Source organism: Lutra lutra, chromosome 4, assembly GCF_902655055.1.
Source record: "Lutra lutra chromosome 4, mLutLut1.2, whole genome shotgun sequence".
Classification (NCBI taxonomy): domain Eukaryota; kingdom Metazoa; phylum Chordata; class Mammalia; order Carnivora; family Mustelidae; genus Lutra; species Lutra lutra.
Window position 1 is genome coordinate 116,431,396 of NC_062281.1, and position 20,172 is coordinate 116,451,567.

General features: G+C 44.0%; 2 protein-coding genes and 1 pseudogene across 5 annotated transcripts in view; 2 read left to right on the forward strand and 1 right to left on the reverse strand.

The window, feature by feature from the left end:
- The window catches only part of CNN3 (calponin 3), a 29,077-nt gene that overhangs the window by 7,397 nt on the left and 1,508 nt on the right, over nucleotides 1–20,172 (forward strand). For 2 of the 3 annotated variants that reach the window (XM_047725769.1, XM_047725768.1), the window contains 5 exons: nucleotides 15,751–15,872; nucleotides 16,044–16,110; nucleotides 16,882–17,019; nucleotides 17,369–17,485; nucleotides 19,178–19,324. In XM_047725769.1, coding sequence (XP_047581725.1) covers nucleotides 15,751–15,872; nucleotides 16,044–16,110; nucleotides 16,882–17,019; nucleotides 17,369–17,485; nucleotides 19,178–19,324 — 591 coding nt within the window. Of the gene's footprint in view, nucleotides 1–59; nucleotides 66–13,148; nucleotides 13,154–15,750; nucleotides 15,873–16,043; nucleotides 16,111–16,881; nucleotides 17,020–17,368; nucleotides 17,486–19,177; nucleotides 19,325–20,172 lie in introns of those variants that run through there. The other variant, XM_047725770.1, reaches the window with a different exon arrangement.
- Nucleotides 8,425–10,600, forward strand: LOC125097767 (40S ribosomal protein S7-like; annotated as a pseudogene).
- SLC44A3 (solute carrier family 44 member 3) overlaps nucleotides 13,209–20,172 on the reverse strand; it is a 113,937-nt gene continuing 106,973 nt past the window's right edge. The window contains exon 16 of one of the 2 annotated variants that reach the window (XR_007126606.1): nucleotides 13,209–13,296. The gene's annotated coding sequence lies outside the window, so the exon portion shown is untranslated. Of the gene's footprint in view, nucleotides 13,297–14,663; nucleotides 14,778–20,172 lie in introns of those variants that run through there. The other variant, XR_007126605.1, reaches the window with a different exon arrangement.

The following is a 20,172-nucleotide window of genomic DNA, read 5'->3' on the forward strand; positions in this document are numbered from 1 at the left end:
TTTTAGTGTTTTAAGTCCTCTCTGCACCCAATGTGGGGCTGGAACTCATAACCCCGAGATCAAGAGTCACAGCTCCACTGACTGAGCCCACCGGGCACCCCTATCTTTTTGTGTGAAGATTTTGGCTGTCACTGTAGGCCTTCCGTTGTACATGGTCTGTTGAGGGCTCTACCTAGACCTGTGTGAAGTAAGTCCATGAGCTCAGAAGACTTAGTTTTCCTTCGTGAGGCAGGGAGGGCCCTTCTTCAGTGTCTTCCTTGGGCTGAGGGAAGCTTCAGGGTGCGATGCTCCCAGCAGTCTGCAGTGGGCAGGCCAGGGAATTCGAGGCAGGAGTGCAGACAAAAAAGGAGGTCTGTGGGCTTGGATGGACTCTTTGGGTGAGACACAGCCTAAACATTTATGGCTTTTTCCTCTCCTCCCTCACAAATTTCCGGAGGATCCTAGTCATGGAGTGGCTCCACGGAGAGTTGGCTGTGATTTCACTGTTGTTTCTTTCCCCTTCCCAAATGTTTGGACACTGATCTTTCCTCGTTGTCCCAAGCCTCTGAGCCTGCTTCATGCTGCACAAGGCTCCACACAACCGGGTGAGGGGGGAGTGGGGAGCAAGTATGTGCTTCCCTAGTGCAGTGTTCCCTCCCTCCTTTTGTTTCACATGGGAGGAAATAGGAGAGGAAATAATCAGTACCATGTGTAGTAAGTCTCTCCTAATTCAAACATGTGATTCCACTTTGAATGCAAAAATAGCAACAGCAATCGTGGTTCTAATCGAGTATAGAAATTATACTTATGTTAAACATCACATTGTGAGCTTGTCCGTATCCTTGGCCCTTAGCAGCTAAGCTGGAACTCTAGGGCCTTTCTCGAGAGTTCACAGATGGCCACATCCCTTCCCTTGAATGGCCCATTCTCTGCTCTGAGGACTGGAGAGCATTTGTCTCTGCTTTTTCCTTACCTTTTTTAAGAGACCCGTATGTTGTATCAGACCCTCAGCCCCACCTCACCTTGGCCTCGCACACACACAACCCCCTACACACACAGCCACACACGCGTGCGTGCACTTCACCAGCCAGGCTTTCATTTTGCATTTTCTTCCTCTCGGCTTGATTTTTAATTTTTCTTCTTTTCCTCTTTCCAGCGACCGCTCCACGGTTGACACCCTTTCCTGCATTCCGTCTTACAGCACCTTCTAAAACAACAGGTGTCGTAGGAAGCTCTTTTTATAGGGGCCAGTGGTGGAGTTACAGTGTTTTTAGTCTGAGACATCTCTGCCAAATATCTTATTATGAACTTCTGAACCATACCGGCAACGCCCTTTGAGACTGCAGATTCCCCATGGGCTGGTTTGAATCAGTGTTTTTTCTCGCGCTCTGCAGCCTGTGCCGGTGCCTCAGTCAGCTACGGTGGTGGTGGTGGAAGTAGCTTTCGCAGGCACCCTTGCTTCTCCGTGACTGGAGAGGACTTAATGGGAAGCCGCAGAGTCTAAGCCTACTGGCTAATCCTCCTCCCACAGGCAGCACAGCTCTCTGGGCTGTAGGCTCCGGGTATGGTGTGGGGAATGCCTATCGGGGCTTGTTTAGGAGGGTGGGGGTAGGAGAGCATCTGGTGGAGGAGAAGACGTAGCCTTGGAGTCAGACCCGGCTGACAGGGGCCAAATCCCTGTGGAGCCCGTGACTTTTTGCTGCGCCATCTCTGTATGACGCCATCTTCCTTGCCTGTGGGAACCTCTTCTCTTTGTACTCTGATTTTGTGAATGAAATATTTGTTGTGAAGAATGCAGACGGTACCAAAATATGGAAGTGAAAGTATCCTGTATCCCTTACCCAAGCCAGCCACTTGTGCAACTCTGAGTATCAGTCGACCATTTTAGAACTGCATCAGAGTCTGTCGTATGGACCCCCGTTATTGATTCATTACCTCTCTTCTCCCGGATGTTTCCTTCAAAAGTGCTTGTGTAGAAAAGAGCATAACTTTTGAGCCAACATTCATAAGTGTTGTAGGTAGTACCAAATGACTCTCTAGAAAAATCAGTTTATACTTCCCACTAAAGTTATGAAAGGAAAGGTGGTTCTCCTCTTGATGATAAAAACAAAACAAAACAAAAACAAAACTATATCTGAGTGGCCTTGTCAAAATCAGGTCCCTTGCTTTAGTTCATTATTATGAAGTCACAGGTCACTGACATTTGTGACACCTATTCTCTCTGCCACCTCCCCACCACTCAGGTGAGAGTTGGCAGCAGAGTGAGGTGGGGGCATCTTTTACGAATTACTTGATAATGAGCAGACTTTTAAAAATAGGTATTTTATTTATTTATCTGAGAGAGGGAGAACAAGCATGAGAGAGAGAGAGAGAGCACATGCAAGCACCAGAGCCGGGAGAGGGAGAAGCAGGTTTCCCACTGATTAGGGAGCCCAGTGCGGGGCTCAATTTTGGGACCCTGGGATCATGACCTTTGTTGAAGGCATGCGCTTAACTGACTGAGCCATGCAGGTACCCCAGGTAGTTTTCTTCTTCTTTTAAAGATTTTATTTATTTGAGAGAGAGAGAATGAGCTAGGAGGAGGGGGAGGGGCAGAGAGAGAAACAGACTCCCCACTGAGCAGGGAGCTCAACATGGGGCTCAATCCGAGGACCCTGGGATAATGACCTGAGCCGAAGGTAGACACTTAACCAACTGAGCCACCCACGCATCCCAAATAACGAGTGGTTTTTTAAATGAAAGCCTAGGCAGCATCAGAATGATTTCTTATCAAAATGGTTGTCAAATAGTGTCAAGTGATTGTTCTGTATGATATATTGAATTAAAAGAGGAAATCTTTTTGGTATCCAGACAGGAATGGCCAACAAAGCACAGAAGGATAAGGGTTGACATTTATTAATTCCTTCATGTTTATATGAATTAAGTCATTGATTCTCCCCAACAACTCTCTGATGTAAGCGCCGTTAATGACCTCTGGTTTACAGGTGAGGAACAGGGGAACTGGGACTCCAGCCTGAGCATTCAGCTTCCGGAGCCCATGCTCTTCACTGTTTTAATCAGAAGCCAGAACTCAGGGAGAATTGGCAGCTTTCAAGGGGAAAGGGAGAAGGCAGGCCAGAGAAGGAACTTGGGGATGATGCCCTTTAACAAGCAACAGGAGGAGAGGTTGGAGGGGTTTTCTAGAGTGCTGCAGAAACACACCACTGGATTTGGCTATTGAGGGGGTCCCTGGTGACCTCATGAGGAGATGGTCTTCAGCAGAGTAAATTTCTAGAGGCTTCAGGAAGAAGTACTAAATGGAGAGGTTTGTCATGAAATGAAAGAGAAACAGGACAGTGTTGGAAGCTGGCAGCAAGTTTAATCAAAGATGTGCCTGTTGGGGTGCCTGGCTGGCTCAGTTGGAAGAGCATGTGACTCTTGATATTGGGGTCGTGAGTTCAAACCCCAAGATGGGTGTAGAGATTACTAAAAATACATGTATCTGTGCTTGTTGTGTTGAGCGTTGGGGAACTTATAGTGAAGTGGGATCACTATGCTGGACGTCTGTAACTATGTAAAACTGTGTGTCAACTATACTTGGGGAAAAAAAAAAGATGCACTTGTTTCAAATAAGATGGCAAGTTGTCTGTACCCACTCATGGACCAAGTAAGGGGAAGGACCCAACACACAGGGTGAGGGGAATCAAGGCCATGGAGGGAAGAAGGTTCCGGTGGAAAGCGGGAAAGAACATGGAAGAGGATGGGAAACTGAGGTGGGGGAGACATCTCCTGTGCCATTGCTGGGTTCACCCTCTCCTGTGAAAGAAGGGTGTAACTGTACTCCTGACCTTGTCTTCCTGGAGCTGCAAGAAAGCGCGAGGGCTAAGGGTGCAGGCCGTGGCCGTGGGAGGAGATGGGCCAGGCCTGCCAAATAGGCTGTTGACCCAGCGACGACTTTCTGCTGAGTCCTGCCGAGGTCCCTTGGCTGCCTGTGTGCCACTCTCTCTCCTCATTCCCTTGGCCCTTGGTCTGGAAGGGATGCAGAGGTGGGTTTATTCTGTTCCTGTGCCTGGTGTCTTTAGCAAGCCTTTGAGACATAGCCTTCGAGAGACCTTTGTCTCCTGCTCTCAGCTTGTGTTATAGTCAGGTAGAACGTGGAATTAGCCTTGTCCAGATGTGACCTCATCCCAGGGTCCTCCTGGACTTCAGAACTGGAAAAGGGAACTATGGTCACACTTTTTTATTTTTATTTTTATTTTTAGGAATTCTATCAATCTTGTTAACTATTGCCTTTTTTGTTTCAGTATGTAAGAAGCTTGTACCCTAGTTTGTATCTATCCTGTCTTTGGTGGCACTTGTATAGGACTTGGTTACATGAAGGTGTTTGAACCTTACTTGCGACTTCATCTTTTTTCATACTCCCCATTAAAGTAAAGTGAACCAAGACCTTTTTACTTACTTAGGGTCTCAGCAAGTTGAGAGTCCTATATCTTCATATGCTATTTCATGATGTAAGTTAGAAAAATTTTTTTAAAAAGAGGAACTGGGCAATTCTGTCCTGCCTTTTGATGGAAATTTTGTATCTGATGTTCACTGAGAAAAAGGCCCTGGTATCTTGCACAGTTAACGTCTCTGGAAGACTCCTGTGACATCTCACTGTTCAGCATCTAGCCCGTATTTCAGGTGGGGTATTTGAGCTCTGTTCTTCACTGGTGGTGTACAGCCAGCTCTCTCAAAGGGACAGACGTGACTGTAGTTAGAAAAGACATTCATGAGCTGAGATGTAGCTAGGCCCCCAATAGGAGCTCCTGATGTATTGAAGGCTGTCTGAAAGGCTGGTGTCCTGCTTCTTCCTCAACCTCCTTTCCACCCATGGCCCATCAGGAGCTCAGAGTGAGGGGGTGGTGTGTGTTTGACACACCTCTGGGGTGGGCACCTGGGAGCACTTGTAACTGTGGGCAGCGATGTGGGGAGCAGAGGGTGTTTTTCCGGTTCAGTGGAGGTGAGTTCCTTGCAAATACAGTGTACACTTGGGGCCTGGAGATGGATTTCATGGCCCCCTCAGGTCACAAGACACATCCTACAAAGCAAACTTGCTATATCACTGATGAGGAGTGAGTGTGCATTCCACAGCTACAGAAATGTCACTGCCATGATGTCCCTTATGATTAGAGAAACAAAGGACAACTTTCGGCAGTCCACATGCCCACTCACAGGTTATGTGGGAGGCCCCAGATGCCGCTGAGGATGCAAGTGCCTGAAGATGCAGACGGCCGTAAAAACCCTGGAGGCCCGTGGGTCTGATGAGCAGGGAGTGAGGCAGAGCCTCAGATCCTGGACGTGAGACGAAGGAAACAAAGCTTGGAAGAGCATCTCTGCTTTTTCATCTACTTTGCCTGTGGGGCTTCAGGGTCAGTCCCCTTTCATCAGGATTTCTGCAGCAACAGCAAATTCAAGACCCAGCCAACCTCCTTCCAAAGCAAGAGAATGTTCTCCCGCAGGCTTTGTCCCCCAGCTGTGCTTGGCCGGCACTCTGCACTCGCTCAGTTCCTGCGTGGATCCAGTGCGCCTCCCTAGTAGTTCCAGCGTGCCATTCAGAATAGATGGACTTCCTCTTCTATGGGACCTTTTTTTTTTTTTTTTTAAAGATTGTTATTTTTAAGTAATCTCCACACCCAGAGGTGGGCCTTGAACTCACAACTCCAAGATTAAGAGTTGCATGCTCCACTGACTGAACCAGCCGGGCACCCCTATATAATTTTCATCTGAAAGTTCAGATGGTGCCAGCCTGTTTGTTCTGTGGCCCCCACAGCCGCTTCCAGGTTCTAGATAGCCACTCCTGGCTGGCCAGTCTCTCCTTAAGGGCTGTGGATGATTTTTCTCCTCTTTTCTCCATTCAGTTTGCCTCTTCTGGAAACTGATGTCAGTCTGTCAGTGGCCCCTCTTAGAGTAGAGTACTCAGAACTGATCACAGTCATGCTGAGGATATGGCTGAACCTGCTAGGGTCCGGTGGGATTATAACTAACTCCTCTGTTTGACTCCAGAGCACAGACTCAGTCTGTTTTCATCACTGCGATGAGGCCGACGAGGCACCTTCCTATCAGAGGAGTCTAATCCTTGCTTTGGCAGGTTGGTTTTTGGTTTTTATAAAGTCAGGGTGACAATGATTACGTAACATTTTCTAGTCCACACACTCCTCTCATGCCTGTTTTAGGTACATAATCCTCTCCTTGGTTACCTCATAGAGCTGTTGTTATCAAGCACAGAAGACAAGCACTAGAATTTTATAAAGAATTGTGACCTCTGCAGACCAAGACAGTGTTAGCTTCTTAGAGTTGTTTAGCTTATGGAGTATGCTTGACCAGTTAGTTCTACAACTTGCTGTAGGAATTTATATGTATCTGGAATAATTAAGCTGTGATTTCCTGAATCTCAACTTCGTTTCTTTTGAGCTGTTCCCAGTTTAATTTTCCGTACGTTTAAGAAGTATGTCCATCAGTTTCCAGGTTGCCGGTTGTTCGTTTGTTAACCAGAATCAAAGAGACTTGGACACCTGGGTGGTGCAGTCTGTCGAGCATCCGACCCTGTTTCGGCTCAGGTCCTGATCTCAGGGTCTTGAGATGGAGCCTCGCGTTGGGCTCTGTACTCAGCGTGGGGTCTGCTTGAGATTCGCTCTCCCTCTCCCCCTCATTTGTGTTCTCTCTCTCAAATAAATAAATCTTTTAAAAAATCTCTGTCTATATATATGAATATAAAAACCCAGAAGAGAACAGATCTAAGTCTAAGCCTGAAGGTACATAAGCCGGGAGCTCCTCCCGCCCTGACGCAGGTCAGCACAGTGGGCACAGTTGTTGCTTCCGAGCGGGCCCTGCTTCTAGAGTTACTGAGCTGGCCATAAGGAGTGCCATAGACATAGGGACTCTTATGAGAAAGTAAAACAAATATGTCCCTAGTGATCCATCTAAGATTACTAGATTGGTAGATCAAGGAGATGTGGCGCCTATAAAAACCAGCAGCATTCAAATGCAGATGCCTTTCCGAAACAAGATAGATCTTTAAATCTGTAGCATTTTTCTCGTTGGGTCCTTCTGTCAGTGGATGAAAAGTCATTTGTTGAGTACCCACTGTGGGCCACATGCAGCAGGCATGCGCTCTAGGGGTACAAGAGGACTGAAGCCTGTGCTGCTCCCACAGAGAGGACATCAGCACGTTGCACGTGGCTTGCCATAGGTGTGCTGGCCCCTGGTGACGGATGACTGCCTCCCCTCGGCACCGCCTCCCCAGGTCCCTGCACACCCTCTCTCCAGGAGCCTGTCTAGCATGCCAGCAGGTTCTTTGGTCCGTACTAGAGACACCCTTGCCTTTTGGGTGGGGGTCAGGGTGCAGCGGCCCCACATCTACATTCCTGTTCCTTTGGTTTGTCGAGGTTTCTCACATACCGAGCTGTTTAATATGTGCATCTTTGTTCATCGTTCTTTCCGAGTCTAGATTCTTCTGGGAATCCAGCCTCTAGGCGTGACTCCTACTTGTTGAGATTTGAAATTTCAAAGTACAACTTTTATTTATTTAAGATGTCTTTTTATTATTATTTTTATAATTTTAATTCTAGGTTAGTTCACATACAGTGTTGTATTAGTTGAAGCTGTGCAGTATTCAGCTCCCCCCCGCCCAATCCCCATTCCCCTCCCCTCAGGTAATTGTCCATTTGTTCTCCATAGTTGAGTCTGTTTTTTTTTTTTGGATTGTGTCTTTCTTTTTTTTAAACTCCTTTGCTCATTTTTTTTTTCTCGTTTTTGTTTCACACAGTTATATGGTTATTTGTCTTTCTCTGACTGGCTTATTTCACTTAGCATAATACTTTCTACTTCATCATTGCAAATGGTGAGATTTGATTCTTTTTTTAGGCTGAGTAATACTCCATTGCACTCACAGGTACATCAGTGTGTGTGTATATTAGTATATATACCACTTTTTTTTTTTTTTTAAGAGTTCATGTATTTGACAGAGAGGGAGAGAGAGCACAAGCTCTCTTGTGGGGGAACAGCAGGCAGAGGGAGAGGGAGAAGCAGGCTCCCCACTGAGCAGGGAGACTGATGTGGGACTTGATCCCAGGACCCCTGAGAGCATGACCTGAGCCAAAGGCAACCACTTAACCGAATGAGCCACCCAGGCACCACAACCCCTTCTTTATTTGTAGATCTATGGATGTGTACTTGGGCTGCCTCCATAATTCGTCTTTGGTAAATAATGCTGCTAAGCACATGGGGTACATGGATCTTTTGAATTAGTGTTTTTGTATTTTTTGGGTAAATATCCAGTAGTGCAATTACTGGATCAGAGGGTAGCTCTATTTGTAACTTTTGAGGGAGCCTCCATACTGGTTTCCACAGTGGCTGCACCAGTTTGCATTTCCACCAATAGTGCAGAGAGTTTCCTTTTTTTCCATATCCTCGCCCAACACTTCTTGTTTCTTGTGTTTTTGATTTTTGCCATTCTGCCTGGCATGAGATGGTATCTCACTGCAGCTTTAATTAGCATTTTGCTGATGATAACCGATGTTGAGCATCTTGTCATGTATCTGTTGGCCATCTGTATGTCTTCTTTGGGGGAATGTCTCTTTGTGTCTTATGTCCCCTTTTTTATGGGAGTTTTTGTTTTTTGGGTTCAAAGTCCAACTTTGAACTATGTATATTTTAGTGTAGTCTGAAGGTCGGTTTCTAGATAGAGAAGACAAAATTGACATTCTGTTTTATTCTGCATTTTCTTAATCGCTTATTAGTTATGTTGTTTGCTTTAGGCACTGGCCCAACTCCTCTTAGGTTATTTCAAAAACTTTGTCAGTTTCATAGTATTGGCACATTGAAGCATAATGTCTTTGTATTTATTTGTGTATACATATTTGGAGAGAAAAAAATTGTGCTGGTGCCATATGCTGTATCTGAAGGTCTGGCTGTCCTTCTGAGAGAAGGACCCGACTTTGGAAATACTTGTAGGCTCTTCCTAGGCCAGTGCTCTCACCGAGGAGAAGGCCATGTTCAGTTCCACAGGAAGATCCTAAGGCCCAATGGCAAGAAGCTGGATGAGTTCGAGTCCAGCATCTGCCAGGCTTTCCTTGAGCTGGAGAGGCAGTGGGCCCTCAGAGCCTGGCTAAAGGAGCTGAATATAACAGCAGCCAAGGAAACAGAAGTTGGCAGTTGGTTGGAAGATTATCATCTTTGTTCCCATTCCTCAACTGAAATCTTTCCAGAAAATCCAGGTCCGGCTAGTCTGTAAACTGGAGAAGTTGTTCACTGGGAAGCATGTTATGTTGTCTTTATTGCTCAGAGGAGAATTCTGCCTCCACCAACTTGAAAACGGCCATACAAAAAATGAGCAAAAGTGTCCCAGTATCCGCACTTTGACAGCCGTGCATGGTGCAGTCCTGGGGGACTTGGTTTTTCTAAGCAAAATTGTAGGCGAGAGGATCCACGTGAAGCTGAATGGCAGTCTGCTCACAAAGGTTCATTTGGATAAAGCACAGCAAAGCGACATGGGCACAAGGTTGAAAGTTTCTCTGGTTTCTCTAAGAAGCTCACCAGCAGGGATGTTAACTTTGAGTTTCCAGAGTTTCACTTGGGGGAAAAAAAGCTCTTAGGTGTCCTTCCTGTTTACCTGAGACAAATATGGTTTTCCACAGCTCTGGAATATATAAGCATTCCCCATCAGATCTTAAGCACAGTTCACACCATAGAGTCTCAGGTTTTGTAGTGACCTGGAGGAAGGCATGCAATCTACCTTGACCTTCTTATACCAAATGTAAAGGGATTTTCTCTAGAATTCCCACCTCTACCCTGTAAGAAAGAATTTCTGCTTTTTAAAAAGTAGTTACTTCATCCTTTCCATTAGCAGTAATCTGAAAGAATGAGAATTTGGGATGCAAAGATAGGCCTGAGTGAGCTTTGGGATGAGTGGTGATGTGTGGTATCCCAGATGAGTCCCAGTGGAACTTTTTGAACTGTAGACAATAAAGTGAACAGGTGGCAGTGGGGTTTGGTTAATAGAAAGCTTTGTACCTCTGTACTCAAGCTCATATAAGAGGAGAGCATTAACTCGATGTGTCGGGCATAGAGATGCTCCCTTCCTTACTGGTGGAACCAGCTTCGTGCTCACAGTGGTCCTGGAAGGAAGACTACCTATCAGAAATGCGGTCATCAGGATTAGGTTACTTATTTAGGTCACACTAGAATTGGGAACACAATTTTGGGAACTTTTAAAAGTTTGACTTCAAGGCCTGTGATCTTGTTTGTTGTATCTATAATGTGAATGAATACCTTAAAAATTTGCAAAGGTGTGTATGTGGGTTGGGGGGTTAAGTAGGTTAGAAAATGTTAAAGCCTGTTCATTGTCTTGCATGAGGTTCAAGAATGGCAGATAATGAAGAGGGAAGAGGCATCATGGTATTTCAGATGGGAATCTATTTGGCCCTTTGACAGTGGTAGTGCCAGTGGGTTCTGTTCTTTATTTTAAGGTTTTATTTTTAAGTCATCTCTGCACCCAACATGGGGCTCAAACCCAAAACCCTGAGATCAAGAGTCATGTGCCCCATCAACTGAAACAACCAGGCTCCCCTCTATTCTTTTATTTTAAATACCCTACATTATTGTTGTTATTATTATTTTGCAAATGTCTTAACACACCTTATTAATAGGTATTTCTTGGGGCGCCTGGGTGACCTAGCCAGTTGGGCATCCGACTCTTGATTTCGGCTCAGGTCATATCTCAGGGTCATGGGATTGAGCCCTGCATGGGGCTCCGTGCTCAGCATGGAGTCGGCTTGTCCTTCTCCTTTCCACTGCTTTACATGCCTGCGTGTGGATTGGGCCTCAGGGGTGGGCTGCCAGTTGGGCAGGTAGTTTGCTTGTCTCTCTCCCTCTGCCCCTCTCCCCGCTCGTGCTTCCTCTTTCTCAAGTAAATAAAATCTTAAAAAAAAAAAAAAAATCCATGACACAGGAACACTTGAAAGAGAGGGGAGCTGCATTGAATGGGACTGTACTTAGAGGGTTTGGAGTAATGCTGGATTATCTTGGTGGCGTGCAACAGGGAGCCTAGTGATCTGGAATTGTCTGCTTCCAGGTTTTACCAAGCACTGTGATGAGAATACATTGTGAGGAGTATACAGGAAGGACACGTCTTCATTCTTTAGTAGATTCTAGACCATCCCTGGGCATAAGTAGGGCCCTTAGTTCTTGTACTTATCTCTATGATCATGGTCCCTTGTGCAGGGTGCACCCCCACCTTTTCACTGAATTGTACTTAGGTTTCTCTTGTTGAGATGTTTCTGAAGCTCGGTGTCCCTCACTGCTCTGTTATCCCCTTTTAGGGATGCTGGTGGGGGACCTTCTCAGGCCTCAGTGCCTGGGAGGGATGGCTATTGGCAACCAGCAGGCCTTCATCTGATCTCCAGGCTCCCTTTACTCTTATAAAGCGTAGGCCCTCAGGGCTGGTGCCTGTGAAGGTGGCCTGATAATTGTGTTGTTTTATACTTGATTCACCCTAATATATGTGTGCCCGTGGGAGAAGTGGCAGAAGACAGGTGCTTGTCTCTGGGGAAGGAGTAGGATAGTGGGTAGGAAGTGAAGAGAGACTTGGGCATTTTCACAGTCTCCATGCTTTTCGACTTTGTTTCCATCATCTCTTTCCCAAGGAAAGTCTATAGAAGTTTTTCCCAATTGCCTCCTGACTCCCATCAAATTTAGTACCAAGGAACAGAGTTTGTTGGGGAAGGTCACAGATGATTGTACCATCTATGGGGGATTTCACTGCCCACCACAAGAACCCATTTTCACCCCTTTGGGGGAGCAGTATTACCCCCCTTGAAAATGCACTCTACATACTATTGTACTGTTTATTATTATTTTTTAAGCAAGTATTATTTTAGAGATACAAAAGAACGGTCATGCAGCTAGACAGGTTTGAGCTGCCCTTGAACTAGAGGGTGACTCCACACTGGTGCTCTTCGTTTTGAGGACGGAGGGAGGAAGGGACGGGGTAGAAGGCTGATGCCATGCTCAGCTGGAGCTTCAGGCCCAGCACGGGAGGAAGGGGGGCAACTGAAGATGCCAGCATGGTGGGAGCTGAACAGGCAGGAGGGCGGTCACCCAGCCCCAGCGCCCCGGAGGCCTTTTTCCATCCTTATTTTCTCCACCTCTTGACTGATGTGTTCCAGCAAGGGGGCTGTTGGTGAGCTTCAGGGAGAAGCCCACAGCTGGTGTGCTAGTGTACCTAGTCAGGGTATGTCAGTCGCTGGGAAGTGCACCTGCCCGTGAGAAGGGGGGGGCAGGGCTCTGGAGAAGTGTTGTGGGGTGGGGGGGAAGGAGGCATGGCTGTGAAAAAGGGGGCTACTGTGCACTCCAAAGGCCCCTGGCAGAAATTCTGAGAAAGTGGCTTGGGAGGATCAGAGAAAATAAATCTTGGAGAAGAGCAAAGAAAACGATATTTATAAATAACTTGGAAGAGTGATTTTTAAACAAGTCAGAGTGAAATTTCCACAATGTATTAATGAAGTAATTTTTTAAGCTAATTTTCTTGTTTTAAGAAGAAAACGTCCACATTTTTCTGCACGATGTTCAGAAAATAAAGCTTTTTAGATGGAAATAGTGAATAACTTGTATTGGCCAAAGCTTACTTGTTATTTTTAGTTGCTCTCAGTCCCTCAACTTTAAAAGTTGTGCATATCAAATAGTTTAAAAAACCTGTGTAGTTAAAGAATATAACCACATTCGCTTGGGTTGTGTTCTGCTACAAAATAGGAAATGCTCCCAATTTCCATGTCTTATGGAACAGTGCTGCAGGCCAGCAGCTAAAAGACAATTTGAAGTACACTTTTCCCCTAGATGATTTCACAGGATTTTTTTTTTCATTGTAAACTTTATTTTAAAAAACAAGTACCTACTCTTAAATTTTGAATTCTGTTTATCAGGCCTGTCTGCAGGAAGCTCACTTATTGAAAAAATATTAGCAGTATTTGGGTAGAAAAATCCTTGCTGCCCCTTCACATAAAGAAAGACCCTATGCCAGAACCATCAGTCACAAACTATGGATGCATACCGTCTCTTTATTTTTAGTTTACCACTTGGGGGCTTGAGCTTTGCATGTATGTGCTTAGGAATTTTTTTCTGTGCAAGTGCTAATCCACTAATGAAGGCCAGAGACAGGGTCAGCTGGCCAGAGCCCCATCTTGCAACTGGTCAGTGGTAGAGTCAGGATTTGAACTCTGGGTCCAGCTGATTTCAGTGCTTGTTCTCTCATCACTCCCTTGATGAGAACAGTTAACAGAGAAGATGAACTTCTCTCTGGCTCTAGGAAATTTAAAGTTAGATATATAATCACTCTGTGGTTTGGGGCACAACATTGAATCTGTCAGATGCATTTGAATATATAAAACATAAATATGCTTTTATTTTGTTGTTGTTGTTGAATAATATGGTCTCATTTGGTCTCCTCTCCCCCAAAACACCCCAAAACTCTTCCAACATAACTTCATTTCTACGTTTGAAAAAATTAAAGGAGAACGAATTTCCTTATAATTTTTGCTGGTTGACCAAACGGTTTAGAGAACTTAGACTGGAAGAGACCTAGTGTACTCACGCAATTCAACCTTCTTGTTGTGTAGACAAGAAAGAATTAGATGTTAGTTAGATGGATTAACTATGAACTGTGGCCCTAGCGGGATGGCTGGAGCCAACTCAGCCAAGGTCAAACCCCTCCTACCCTGTTAGTCTCGAGGTTCATTGAAATGAACTTCTGAGAGTGCTTTGCTTTTGAAAAATACTCAACTCCAGATTGCTTTCTACCGCTAATGCTTAAGGAGTACTTGGTTTTCTTCTTTGCCTTTCCCTTTCCATCCATACCATAACCTTTCCCCACTGCCCACGTTTATAATTTTTGTTCTAGTCACTTAGAACAAGAATCCAGTGTGAAAATATAGCCAAGTCTTAAAATCTTTTCTACCAGATTATTTATTCTGTTTTCTAAAGGTACCATTGTGTAGATAGTTATGTCCCATATGTTGGGGGAGATACATTCGTTATCTGAAAATGTGTTTCTGAGGTATTACTAGAGCAGTGATGGCTCCTTCCTGCTGCTTACCTGAAGCAAGTGTCCCTTTGGCAACACCTTCCAGCATCACTAATCTTCTTTTTTCCTGTTCCCACATCCAGGTGCCAATATAACCCAGCCCAGCAGGGAATCAGAATGCATGTGTTTTTCAGGAGATGGAGGTCCTAGATGGCAGGCGATGAACACACGTTGTACACTAGCTTTACATTGTGCCTGACTTGTCTTTTATAAACTAACATCCAGGCCAGAATTTGATCCTGGATACATTGTGCAGGATTTAAATGTAAACTCATTGAATTTCCATTTCTAATTCTGGCTAAGTAAATCTACAGCATCAATAAATTATCCGTTATTCTGCCAGAGGCATAGCGCTGTTTCTCAAACTTGGGAGGAAAATGCCCATCGAGGACTGCTGTGTCACTGACAGACACAGTGATGAGTGGAATCATCTGCCCTCTGCGGGGGAGCAGAAAGCCTGCCCGCCCCTCTTGGTGGTGAGGGTGGTGAGGAGAGGGTTCCTCTGTGGAACTAGAACTTGAAGGCCCTCTCCATAACAAAAATGTCATCAGACTCTTCATTTTAGTAATAAAACCTAATCACGTTTTATGGACACAGATGTTTCTGTGTTCATTCCCATTTCCATGGATGGAAATAGTCCGTTCCAAGCGTGTCATAGTCTTCATCCCCCTGGGGGTTGTCTGCGTCTTGGTGGCCTTTTCACCTGCGTAATGAGAAGGAAAGTGACACCTCATCTCTTTTTTCCAGCTGTGGTCTTCTCCTTAATTGGCTGCTCAGCCTCTTTAATATTCCTAGGACAAGGACTAGCTTGAGAGCTTGAGTGTGTGATTTTTAACAATATTTTGGGTAAATTTTATTTTTTTAAATTGAGGTTTCTGGTCTGAGTATGAAGAGATCTTTGAAAAATCTCTGTGTAGTAGGTTTTAGCATGTATGATCGTGTAGCATCTGTGTTGCCAAGTAAGTAAAGAGTTAAATTTTCTTTTAGTTTTACTAAATGTTTGGATTTCAGGCACAGTGCTAGGTCCTCACAGTCTAAAAGTGACTTCTGGGCAGAGTCTGTAGGCTGGTAGACACTACATAGAGCTCCAATGCTGTACCTGCAGGAACAGTAATTAGTGCGAGTCAGGTGTGTGTGCATGTGTGTACATGCACAGTGTGCACTTGGCTAAACGGGGTATAGAAACCCTGGAACTTAGCAGGAAGCAAAAATATGGGACTGAAGGGTCTTGGCAGTTAAGATACTGTGTAAAAATAGTTGCACGTGTCAGAATTCTACCGTCCTCTTTTTTGGGGGGGGTGGAATGTGGTAATTAATGACTTAATCTTGAAAATTTAATATGGCTGGTACCCTCTTGTAATATGCTATTAATTCTTGTCGCTTCCTGTGTGTCTTGAGTGGAAATCTGTCTTTTCTTGATCCGTCATTTCTCCTTCTCTATCCCATTTTCTCTCCATGTACTAGTCACATTTTGAATAACAACCACCTTACCCCTGAATTTATTATTAGTTACTGGAGCTGTAATAGTTGGTTAGATTTGCCAATGAACTCCAATGAGTATAATTTACTGCATGTCACGGTCGTGGTCTTAATGGATAATAAAAGAGCACGTTGAAGTCAGCCGTTTTTGATGCTTTAGTGAATATTCTTGCAAAGTTGGCTGGCTTGTATTTCAGATCGCTTCCAAATATGACCATCAGGCAGAAGAAGATCTTCGAAACTGGATAGAAGAGGTGACAGGCATGAGCATTGGCACCAACTTTCAGCTGGGCTTAAAAGATGGCATCATCCTCTGCGAGTAAGTTGTGGCCATTTCTGTTCTTCCGGTCCTTCCCGATCCAGGGTGTCAAACCTTGACCTTTCACAAATGTTTGTAATGATTCCTTTACTGATGTGAAAGGAACCAGCTTTACCTGTCAGTCCTTGATTTTGTGTGAACAATAAATGTCACCTACACTTTACTTTTCAGGCTCATAAACAAGCTACAGCCAGGCTCAGTGAAGAAGGTTAATGAGTCTTCCTTAAACTGGCCTCAGGTAACAACCTCCAGTTACTCTGTATGCAGCAAAAACTTGATTTGTTTAAAAATGGACATTTTAGCAGAAATTTGTAAACATGGCTATATATTTTCTTTTTACCTTGCTTTCATAATTACTTAGAATTAGTTTTGTGCCGATTAGATGCTTAGCTTACAAGTTTCTTATGCTTAGTCTGTCTGCTCTCAGGGAGGATTGAACACAGCTTCTATGGAGAAATACAACCTAGACCGTAAGGACAAATGAGGGGAAAAGGCAAGGAGTTTAACATAACCGCTAATGGTTGACTGTCGAACACCATATTAAGCCATCTTAGTTCGTGAATGTGTGTGATGAAGTAAAGCTGGATATTTTGAGTATGTGTTTTGAGATAATAAGGAAAACAGCATTTAGTAACCACAGATTTATGTTTAAATTAAAACATAAATTATTAATGTGAGTAATCATGTACTGTTTGACAGAATTTTAGCCCTGGGTAGCTCTGACAGAATCACAGTATTCTTAAAAACATTGGAAGGACGACCTTGCCCTCAAAGAACTGAAAAAAAAAAAGTGACTGCATAAAAATATTAACCCACTATGAAATACTCTTCACGCTTTCCTTTTCCAGAAAAAGCTGTGCTTAGTATGTATCTGGCCAAGAAACCTTGCTATGTAGCTTTCTGCCTGGCATCTTACAACTAACTAGTCAGGAAGATTTAGAATTCTTAGATAACGTGAATGTCTGTATTTGGCTCCCAAAGTTATATGACTCTTTATATTCCTTTATAGTTGGAGAATATTGGCAACTTTATTAAAGCTATTCAGGCTTATGGCATGAAGCCGCATGACATATTTGAAGCAAATGATCTTTTTGAGAATGGAAACATGACCCAGGTTCAGACTACGCTGGTGGCCCTGGCAGGTCTGGTATGTATATGTCTTTAATGGCTGAATTTAAAAGTCCTACCATGTTGGTGATGAAGTGAGTCTTTTATCTCCCATGGGAATACAGACTCCTTCATAATGATTAGCTCTGTGGAAAGGCTGCTGACATCAGCTGCCTCATAAGAGAGCTTAATCAGAATACATTTTGGAGCTACATGTATAGTAATGGCCTTAAGTAGGTGTTTCACCGCTAGTTTGAGAATTTATTACCTAATGTAAGCCTTTATCTCTGGACAGTATCATTTCTTTCTTGTTCCTTCTGTGAAAAAAACCATTGACAGAATCTCCATTTCAGTCTTCCTTTTTAGTTAGTATGTGAATTTCTGTCTAGGCTAAAACAAAAGGATTCCATACAACCATTGACATTGGAGTCAAGTATGCTGAAAAACAAACAAGACGTTTTGATGAAGGAAAATTAAAAGCTGGCCAAAGTGTAATTGGTTTGCAGGTAAGTAATGTGTTTACTGCTTTCATCAGTCACTTCTTTAGTATCATTAATTCTTAGTATGTGCAGAGGGTGTCTCTCATGAGTAAGGGATGGATAAGGTATACCTTTATGTAGGTTTTGGGGATGAATATATAGTTTATATAATTTATGTCCATTTAAAGCCCATGAGATAGTGATGATGGTTTTAGAAGAAACCTCTGGAAACCTCCGGCATGCCCTCAGACTCGACAGTTGTTTCTCTAGGAAATGATTTTCTCCCTAATTACGTTGTCTTTATTTTTTAAGAAAATGTACTTTACAAATTCCTAAACATTATTGACAAATGAGGCCATTTTACAAAGCCTTAATGCCCAAGGCATTTACTTGCACGATACAGTAGCCAAGCACTAGTAGAAATACTTAGTTCGGGTTTGTGTTTGTTTGTTTTTTTTTTCAACTCCCCCCTTAAAATCACCACTGCTCTATGTCTAATATGCTAAGGACTTTACTATGTCTGATACCTGCCCCTCTGTTGACTGAATCTATGTGAGGTGGATTTAATTTTGTACAGAACGAAATTGTATCTGTTTAAGAAACTGGAAACCTGAAATTCCAAACAGTAGTCATTTGGTTAAATTATAACAACAAAAAGAAACTCTAGAGTAAGGTAATAATGACGGACAAGAATTCCAAGATGAAGGAAAACAAACCAGGTTATAAAATACTGCAGTCTGCGGGATCACAATTTTAAAGACGCACATGCATATATTTGTAGGCGTGGCTTTCGTATGCACGTGCTTGATATATACACACATAACAGAAGATAAAAAACCTAGAAGGAGATGCACAGATGTTTACAGCTAATATCTGGGTGGTAGGATTGCAATGATTTTTTTCCCTCCCTTTTAAGGAAAAAGACCAACAGAAATGTGTCCCCAACCAGTAGAACTGGGTGTACCAGTCGGTCTTAAAGCCATATTCTCAGTGGAGAAGAGAATTATTGTTCCTCTGAACTTTATGTTCCTTATTCCTTCTATGTGCCTCTTTTCCCACAAAGATGTTGGTGATTTTAATGAAACTTTAAAGAAGCCCTTGTTGAGCTGCCAGAGAAGACACCTGGCATTTGCTGTCAATGTTTTCCGTAAACATCTGGAGTAGAGAAGCATAGGGCCTTGCCTGAGAGTGCATCTGTCCCTTTATATGGCTGAAGCAGGTACCCCCTGACTTGCTTCTCTCTGCTGTAGACAGTAGAGAGGAGCAGAGGAAATTAATTATCCATAATTCTGCCCTCTAAAAACTTGATGGAAATTTTCTTTTTAAAGTGAGCACCTTGGGGCGCCTGGGTGGCTCAGTGGGTTGGGCCGCTGCCTTCGGCTCAGGTCATGATCTCAGGGTCCTGGGATCGAGTCCCACATCGGGCTCTCTGCTCGGCAGGAGGCCTGCTTCCCTCTCTCTCTCTGCCTGCCTCTCTGTCTGCTTGTGATCTCTCTCTGTCAAATAAATAAATAAAAAATCTTAAAAAAAAAATAAATAAATAAAGTGAGCACCTTGAAATTTGCAAGAGCATAGAGATTTTATATCTTGCTGGCCTCAGCACAAAAAGGGACCTGTCCGTCTTACCCCTCGATCTTTTTAGTAGAACAGAAAGTTTTGCTTATCATAGATGTTGTGGACTTCAGATAATCAGTGCTCATTTAATTTTTAACTTAAAAGATGGGAACCAACAAATGCGCCAGCCAGGCGGGTATGACTGCCTATGGGACCAGGAGGCATCTTTATGATCCCAAAATGCAAACCGATAAACCTTTTGACCAGACCACAATTAGTCTGCAGATGGGCACCAACAAAGGAGCCAGCCAGGTAAGCAGTGTCTTTTCATATTTGCTACAAAGAGTACAGAAGGACTATTTAAATGAGCACTTACCTCATTCTTATTAACTAAGTTCAGAGGAGGGTGTTTTTGTATGGTGTATTTAGTGAGTATACTCCTTCAGGAAAGTAGGTTTTGCTGAGAAAGCAAAAGAATCAGAGGACCTTTTCTGCAGCAACACAAATATGGTGTGTGGCTCATGGCTTTTGTTGGCAGTTAGAACAGCCGGCCTTTCTACCTAACCCGAAGAAAAAAGATAAGTTTATTACGGCCAGTTTAGTTCTTGATCCAGGTCTAAGTAAGTTGCTCATTCTAATGCCTCGGACTCTTATTTTTATAGGATCCCTTAATTAACTGGGTAGGTACAATTATCTGGTGTTCTGAGAAGGATTCAGCCAGCATCCCTGTTAACTGTGTGACTGGAGTGGGTGGAACTGTAGCCTGGGGAGGAGGCCGGTATTCTGACACCCTGCCAGATGCAAGTACGTCCTTGTTCGAAACAGAGCAGCCGCCCCTCACACGGAGGTTCCCTTAACTACTGGGGAGCAGGCAGGCCTCCTGTCCAACAGGAGTGGAGAGAAGCTGTGGAAAAGCTTTTTCCTCAGGACCACAAGATGAGGTGTGTTGTGTTCCCTTCCTGGAACACGTCCTGCCCCATGTGGCATTGTCTCTCAAAGCTGCCATTCAGGTCTGCTTTTTTACCAGTTAAGTCTGGAAGTGTCTGCTTGGCATAAATGGAGAAATGAGGTATGAGTTAACTGCACTCATGGCTGGCTTTTGGAGCCTGAAGTCCTTATGGGCTGGCTGGCATCATTTCTGTGGAATGTGTGAAGAGCTT